Consider the following 8,218-nt stretch of genomic DNA (forward strand, 5'->3'; position numbering starts at 1 on the left):
TTGAAATTGATACATGATTGGTGTGTATAATAAAATATTTTGTATGATCTTTTTATGTAAAAAATGTCTTAGAAAGTTTTAAGGTACAATGTTTTGCGTCATATTAGTGAAATAAGCTTATGAGGACAGTGAAAGGGTACAGAGGTCACAGTTTTGTTTATGTTAGTAATGGAACTAGAATAGACCTTGTAAAATTATTTGTGAAATCTAAAATGGTTATTTGATAAAGTTAAATAGAAACCCGAATCTTGTTTTTTGGGTTTTTTTTTTCTTTTTATTTATGATTATTTTTTTTCAATTATGACTGTTTTCCCAATATATGCTAGCTCTAAACAAAAGCACAATTTCTAGTTCTTCGTTCAAAAAGGTTTTGACATCTCCCATAGGGGATTTTTTCATTTCATCTGATCAAAGTAGATATGAAAAAACAAAAATGTTGCACATGCATTGTGCAAAAACTGCTAAAAAGGGGTAGCTAAAAGGCCAAAAAAAATTGCACAGTCAGATGTGACTAGGTAAGAAATGTATAATGCTGTGGTTTGCTGGATCCTCTTTCTAAAACTGGTTTTAACAGGGATTTTATCTTCATGTCAGAATATCTTAGAGTAACACATTTAGATGCTTGTAATAATTTCACATATGATGAAGAGAAATAAAGACTTAGTTTCATCTGGCCGTACAAACAAAGCCTCTGAAAAAAACACATTTAAAAGGAATATTTTATCCCTCATTCTGTGTCTGCAACCTCACTTCGAATGATTTACTGTAACAGTGTAATTTTCTTTTTTTTTTGGGACATTTTTTATTTCTATTTCTCCCACATAAATGTATCTGCAACTTAAACTTGGAAAATAGTGGTTACCTGATATATTGCTCCAAAAATGTTACCATATTTGTTCACATTGCAAAATCATTTAGAGATAAAACTGACCCAAAATAGATTTGTTTCCTTAATACTGGATGGGTAATCAGTGCAGGCCTTCATCAGGATATTTTTTAGCTGAAGGAAAGCTTTGCATTTTTCTGCCCAGTCCTCTTCATGTGGCACATCCAGTGTTACCAAGTTCATATATTAGGTACGTATGATTCATGAGGAGGTCAGCAGTCGTTTTTTTATTTTCTTCCACTGCATACAGATTCCAAACATTTTTATTCATATCCAAAATCCTATATACTGTGATCTTCCAAAGACCCCTTAGCGGTTGCTAAATACTGCAAAGGTACATCATACATTTTAATTCCTATGTTGTTCTTGTTTTAAAGTTTTTATTTTTGTCTGAAAACTTTTGATTCTGTTGCTCCTTTGGACATTACACTTTCAAGAAATCACCTCAGCTTCCATCTTTGCATTTTGATCCTTCAAACCTCCACTCAACCTGACATAAGATGTCAAAGATGCATTTTGCATAACGTCCCCATTTTACCATAAAATTGAGTTTCAGTTCTTTACAAATTCTGTAAAGAAAAATTATGAAATCAACAAAAGATAATTAGTAAAACCTTGCAGACTGTTATCTGACAACCAGGAGAAATAAAAAACAAAACAAAAACTAAAATAAAGCCTCTTATATTACCATATATAGACAGATGAAAAAATTGTCTGACAGTCACATCTTAGTAATTTTTCTTAAGTAGTAAGCTGTGACGTCAGACCAAATATAAAGAGGAAGAACAGACTTACTTCTAACATACATTCTGACTTTGCTCCCTTCCCCATAACAAGTTCTTTTTTCAAGCTATCATCATCTAAAACCTGCATGATGAAGATTTTGTATTTTTCAGCATTTATGTTTGCTATGATTGCGCAGACTAATGCCCTCGGTGAGTTTTGTACGAAATTTATATTTTTAATGACCATTGCTAATTAAATTAAATTAAATTACATATTATACCATATGTTTACAAGAACCACATTTTAACTTAGCATTCTCATAAAATATGACAAATTATCAATTAATTGAAATTGTATTAATTAATTTAGAAAGATTATGAAATTTATTGTAATTAACAGCAGCACTTTTTCCAATTTACCGTTTAAACTATCTGTTTCTTCCAGACGCACAACTGGATGATTATAAAACAGGTCAGTGTATTAACATAATTATTATTGCTCAGTTTCTTCATCTTGATACATTAAACATGCTCAGAAATAATATTAATTTATGCTTTCTTGATTCTAAATGGCTGGTTTGTACTTGGAAAAAGCATATCTCATTCTTTCCTTAATATGCAAATAATTTGTAAATAACTTAATGAAAAATCTAACTGAAGTCCTCATATTAACTGCTGGTTCTCAGCAAAGAGTGATCTGGTGAAAAGGTCTGCCCGGTGTTCTCGTGGTTGGACTCCGCTCAACGGCCGCTGTTTCCGCTACATTCCAAGGCCCATGAGTTGGGCCAAAGCTGAGGTTACAAAATACCTTTAATTCAGCAGATTATTCACTTTTTCTCAGTAGATGTTACAGAAATATGTCACTTCTTTTTTAAACGTCATGTGTAGAGAAATTGTGTGTCCATGAGGGGAAACCTGGCATCGGTTCATGACATTGAGGAGTACCATGAGATCCAGAGGCTGATCCTGACTTCTAGCCATGAGTATAAAGAGACTTGGATTGGAGGCACTGATGCACAAGAGGTATTTTATTTAACACAACAGTTTAATCTTCTATAATTCACTAACCCTCCTAAAAAATTATTTTTGATTTTACAGTACTATCATTGGTTTTGGAGTGACGGTACTCATTTCCACTTTACCAACTGGTGTTCTGGAGAGCCTAGTAATTCATGGAACATATATGGAAGGGAGCATTGCCTTGCCATCAACCATGGACGTAAGATTATGTTTAACATCAATAAAATGTCTTATTTGGAGTTGCTTCATTAAGTATTTTGTTGTTTATGATATGTAATATTATGTAGTTTAAGGGTTGTATCATCAACTTAATCCTTTTGATTAAAAGTTACAATTCTCCTTTTTTAATGCAGAACAGAAGTGCTGGAATGACCTTCATTGCTACCACCGTAAACCATCTGTCTGTGCCAAAAAAGGCTACTGAACAGTCTTTAATTCTATCCTTTACTCTATCGCTGTTAAACAACTTATGAAAACAAAAGACTTGCAACATTTCCTGATTTATCATTAATTCTTTGGACTTCTTCCTAATTAAATAACCTGAACTTGTTGTGGAAGTCTGCTTTAACCACTGCTTTATTCTTTCGAAAATAAAACGCTCAAGCAAGATGAAAAATTGTTGTTTTTCGTTTTTACATTGAAACATAGGCTCTCTCCAGGTACTCTCCACATACTCCAGGTACCGTCCAAAAACATGACTGTAATTAGCTTCTCTAAATTCCCCTTAGGTGTGTGTGTGTGTGTGAAAGGTTGTTTTGTCCTGTTTGTTTTTGTGTCGCCTTGCGATGGACTGGCGACCTGGATGAAGGGATGAAAGATAAGCTTTACTCTGAAAAGCTGAACTATGACTTATTTTTTCTACTATGTTTAAAAACTAAAACAAAAAAGGAAATGCTACACACCATGTCAGGCTTAAACCAAGTGAAACTTGTGGTTTGCTTTGTCATCATTCAATTCAAATGAGATCAAACTTGATAAAATCAGAAAATACTTCATTTGAGTTTATCTTTATATCAGCATTTTCAATCGCCACAAAACCAGCTAAAAGAAGAATTCATTGTTTAAAACTGTTTTCTTTTCTCAGTTTAAATAAACTTGGCATTACTGTTCAAACCACAGGCATTTGTCAAACATGACATAATGTCAGATTCCAGAATTTTAGTTTATGCATAACACCCTGGCAGTGGTGTCAAAAGTACACATAATTGTTACTCAAGTAGAAGTATAGATACTGCAGTCTAAAAACACTGGTAAAAGTTAAAGTATCAGCTTGATCTCTTTACTCAAGTAAAAGTGAAAAAGTATGCTCCAAAAACTACTTAAAGTATAAAAGTAGAAAGTAACCTTTAAAAAAAAAAAACAGCAAGATGCCACTATATGAATTGAAAGCTCTATTTTTCGACTTTTTCTAAAAGTTCTTTGAGATAGGGCCAAATATGTGGGAGGTCTTGTTGGTTTGACTGTTTCTAAATGAATACATTATTGTATGAGTTATGTTCTGTTCTGTTTATGTCTCTTTCCTTTTAAGTGTGAAATGTCCCATGCTACTAAATGCACTATAGCTATCTGACGCTCATGAATGCATCACACTGGTCGGTGAACGCTGTGCTGTGTAGATGCGCGTTTGATTGTCCGCTAAAGACAAAGCTTTGCAGTTTCCAAAATCCCATCGGCTGTCACTGTTTATTGTTGTGTGTGAATAACAAGCGACTACAACAAATAAATCAACCGTACCTTGGACAAGATCTTTGGATTTAATGTTGTTCATAACACCCATACCTTTGTAAATAAATCTGCCAAATAACCACCATTATTTCCAATGAGAAGAATATTTAAATGTTTTTATATCATTAATATAACTACAAGTAGCTCCATTGGTCATATTTTAATCTGCTTTCTTCATCAACAGTTGCAGTTGTACAGAGCGAGGCACGCTCCCGCCACTGGGGATGCATATCTTGGCAGGGATGCACTTTTCGACATAACACCAGTTCATTCTTCCGCTAATCTGTGACCTCTGCATTAAACCGAAGCGAAGATTAATGAGTAACATTTGTTTTAAAAATGTAAGGAATAGAAAGTACAGTTACTTTTGTGAAAATGTAATGAGTAAAAGTAAGAAGCAGGAGGAAAAATAAGTAAAGGAGTATAGCATGGATATCTAAAAAGGGTACTTAAGTACAGTGACACCTCTCCACCCTGGTGACACCTCTCCACCCTGGTGTACAAACTGCAAGAAAAAGAAAGAAAGAAGTGTGAGTGTCAAAACTGTTCAGAGAATCATCAACCCAGATGATATTTTCAGGAAACTCCCGGTCAGCCAAGCATATGTTACCCTGTAGGATGTTGCCCTCCATAAACAAAGTAATCTCTTTGCTCACATCTGGAAGGTGCTGTAAAGCAGACAAATGCCATTACTCAAGACAGTAAAATACTTTTTATAGGCATGCTCCCTGTCATCAACTTAAGTCTCCTGAATAACATTATGTCATGATTTTATCAATGGCTCGGACCCACATGCCGAAAACCAATACAGAGAGAACAGGTGAAAGTTTAACAGGTTTATTGAGAAGATTGTGATGAATCCAGTGTAGCTCTGAACACTGCTCAAAGGGAACTGGAAAGTGAGGGGAAGACACTGTGGTTAGTTCAGGCTCAGTGGGAAATTTGATTCTCGAACTTGAAGTGGAGAAATAGATTGCAGACTGCAGGATTTGGGGTGGTACCCTCGGTGCATGGTAAGGAGCTTTTGTGTCTTAACATCTGTGGCCTGTATGTCATTCATTTATTATTCCTGCAGGGTATCTGTTTACTTGCAGAGCGTAGCTATTTATAGCCCAATACTTATTTTTGCCATTCAGATGGCTACTTAGGACCTGCCTTACTCTTTGGAGGACCTTTAACCTTTTATTTAAACCAGCACAAACCCAGTCGAGTTAATTGACACCCATTTTGTCTGATTTGAAGAAGGTGGGGGGGCTGGTTCTTCTTTGATGACAACTAGAAACATTTTTTTACACGTTTAAAATGTTAGTGGCAAAAATGAATTTTTTTGTTGCGCAAATCAGCACAAATATAGCACAAACCTTTGACACCAATTCGGTCTGATTTCATAAAAGTGGGGAGGCTGGTTGACCTTTTGACCTTTTATTAATACCTTAAAAGCCAAAGCAGCACAAACAACACATTTTGCTGCAGAAACCAGCACAAACGAAGTCGAGTTATTGACATCCATTTTGTCTGATTTGAAGAAGGTGGGGGGGGCTGGTTGGCCTTTGATGACCTCTAGAAACATTTCTTTATATCTTTAAATTGATAGAGGCACAAACAAAAAATTTTGCTGCGCAAACCAGCACAAACATAGCATTAACATTTGGCACCAATTTTGTGTGATTTGAAGAAGGTGTGGGGGGGGGAACTAAACTCAGGTCTCTGAGAAAACTTTGGTACATGTTACAAACAACCAATTCAATTAAATTCAGTTTATTTATATAGCGCCAATTCACAACACATGTCATCTCAAGGCACTTTACCGTTTACCAGATCATACAGTCAAATTGATTCAGTTTTCTATCTAAGGAAAACCAGTTGATTGCATCGACTTATTGACTCAAATGCTATCCCTCACACTAAGCATGCTTGTAGCGACAGTGGAGAGGAAAAACTCCCTTTTAACAGGAAGAAACCTCCAGCAGAAGAAACCTGCGACACACCTCTCTGGTGTATGGCAGACAAATTGCCCAGAGGCCCTGAAGTACAAATTCATAGGCCTTAAATCATGTGCAGGTGATTGCTGACTGGGCTCAGACTCAGGAAACAGCACCAAATTTAGAGGCAGAGCCTAAAACACAACTAGGTGTTACTAGGCTACAAAAAACAGCACTACATCCATTTCAAGGATGTAACAATATGGACAAATATATTTATAAATGTGCGTATATGTCTCTCTCTCTCTACACACACAAACACACACGTGTAATGGTTATAAAAGTATTAATGATAGAGAAAGATAATGTGAGCAATATCATATTTTTGTATTATCATTTAGCAAGAATTCATTTATCTTTGATGCTGTTAGCATATGTGATCTGTAGATCTGCAGTGATGGGAGTAACAGTGTTGAAAGTAAAGGCGTTACTAACGTTACTCTTTTAGTAACGAGTAATCTAACTAATTACTTTGACTGCAACTATAAGGCAGTTACCATTGCCGACACCCCGTTACTGCACGTTACTCAGGTCGCACAATGAACCTTTTTTTCATGATAGGACTCATGCGCACCTTGCCATGAGAGAGGGGAGGATGAGATTGGCTGATGTATAGTGAGATTCTGTCTGTCAGTTGGGTAGGTGGGTGTTTGTCCCGAGTGTTCTGTTTTCAGGAAAAAGAACCAGAGTTTTAGAGCATCAAGGTGCATACACACATCCTATCTTTAACAGAAATCATTTTTATTTTCATTTGAAACAACACATTTGAGATGTTTTCACATCTTCTCGACCTAGGAATAAATCTTTTGAGTGTGAGAAAGTATTATAAATTATCAGCAGGTGTCACCGTGCGTCAATGATGATGAGGATGATGATAATTTTCTTACTTCAGACATTTCACCAACAAAACGTAATAATAATAAAGACTTTCATGTTTCTAAGTGTAAATACAATACCTTACTATGAAATTTACATACCCAAATACAAGTTAATTCAAAACTTATTGTGAGTCTGAAAAGGGGTATGCTGAAGTTTAAGTTACATAATCATACCTCTTTTCCATTCATTTATTCATAGCAAAAATACTCTTCGTGTTTCCAGTATTCTTTCCAAAAGGGAGCAAAGACAACAAAATAATAATAATAATAGCAATAATAATAATAACTATAGATAATATTTGCTGTACCAGATGAAAATAATGCATACACTATATATATATATATATATATATATATATACCTATTTACACACCCACATATATGTATATTTATATACATATACTTTGGTTTATAGTTATATGTGTAGCAGAGTTAATTTTATTAATTTATTTTATTTTTCTTGATGAACCTTCTCAAAACTATTTTATAAATAGTATGACAGACATATCAATTCAAATAAAATTAGTTTTGAGAAGGTTCATCCAGAAAAATAAAATAAATTAATAAAATTAACTATGCTACATACTCCCCCCTGAACTTCTCAAAACCGTCCCAACATTAATCAAGACTGGACACAGAATAACATTCTTGCCATCTGACAGACAACGACCACACACACTTGAGCGACATTCAAGGTCTTCCTCTAGGAAAGGAAAAGCAACATTGGAAAGTTGGCCAGACTCAACAATGCCTGCTTGCTAAAAGATTGTGCCGTAAACACAATCTCACAGTTAGTGGCTGTTACTCTCCCATACAGTTTAGCTAATGGGCGTTGACTTATTTACAGAGGTGTAATACTACCATACTGTATTCACAAACAAAAGTTGTCTACTCCTACAAAAATAAACTCCTTGTAAATCCATGGACTGCATTACGTGTCTGTGTGTTCCTTTGTGCCATGTGTTGTATCAGTCTGTTAACTGGTTTGATTATCCTGCCAGC

The 8,218-nt window shown here is 35.0% G+C and overlaps 1 protein-coding gene across 1 annotated transcript; it reads left to right on the forward strand.

Moving 5' to 3' along the window:
• The first annotated feature begins 1,742 nt into the window (after positions 1-1,742).
• Positions 1,743-3,055, forward strand: LOC107099841 (ladderlectin-like). Its single transcript, XM_015398115.1, has 6 exons — positions 1,743-1,821; positions 2,057-2,083; positions 2,298-2,407; positions 2,500-2,634; positions 2,710-2,830; positions 2,985-3,055. Exons 1-6 carry the CDS (start codon positions 1,758-1,760, stop codon positions 3,053-3,055), a joined length of 528 nt encoding a protein of 175 aa, XP_015253601.1. The 5' UTR covers positions 1,743-1,757.
• The last annotated feature ends 5,163 nt before the right edge of the window (positions 3,056-8,218 follow it).

This window comes from Cyprinodon variegatus, unplaced genomic scaffold, assembly GCF_000732505.1.
Source record: "Cyprinodon variegatus isolate N-32 unplaced genomic scaffold, C_variegatus-1.0 Scaffold912, whole genome shotgun sequence".
NCBI classification, from domain to species: domain Eukaryota; kingdom Metazoa; phylum Chordata; class Actinopteri; order Cyprinodontiformes; family Cyprinodontidae; genus Cyprinodon; species Cyprinodon variegatus.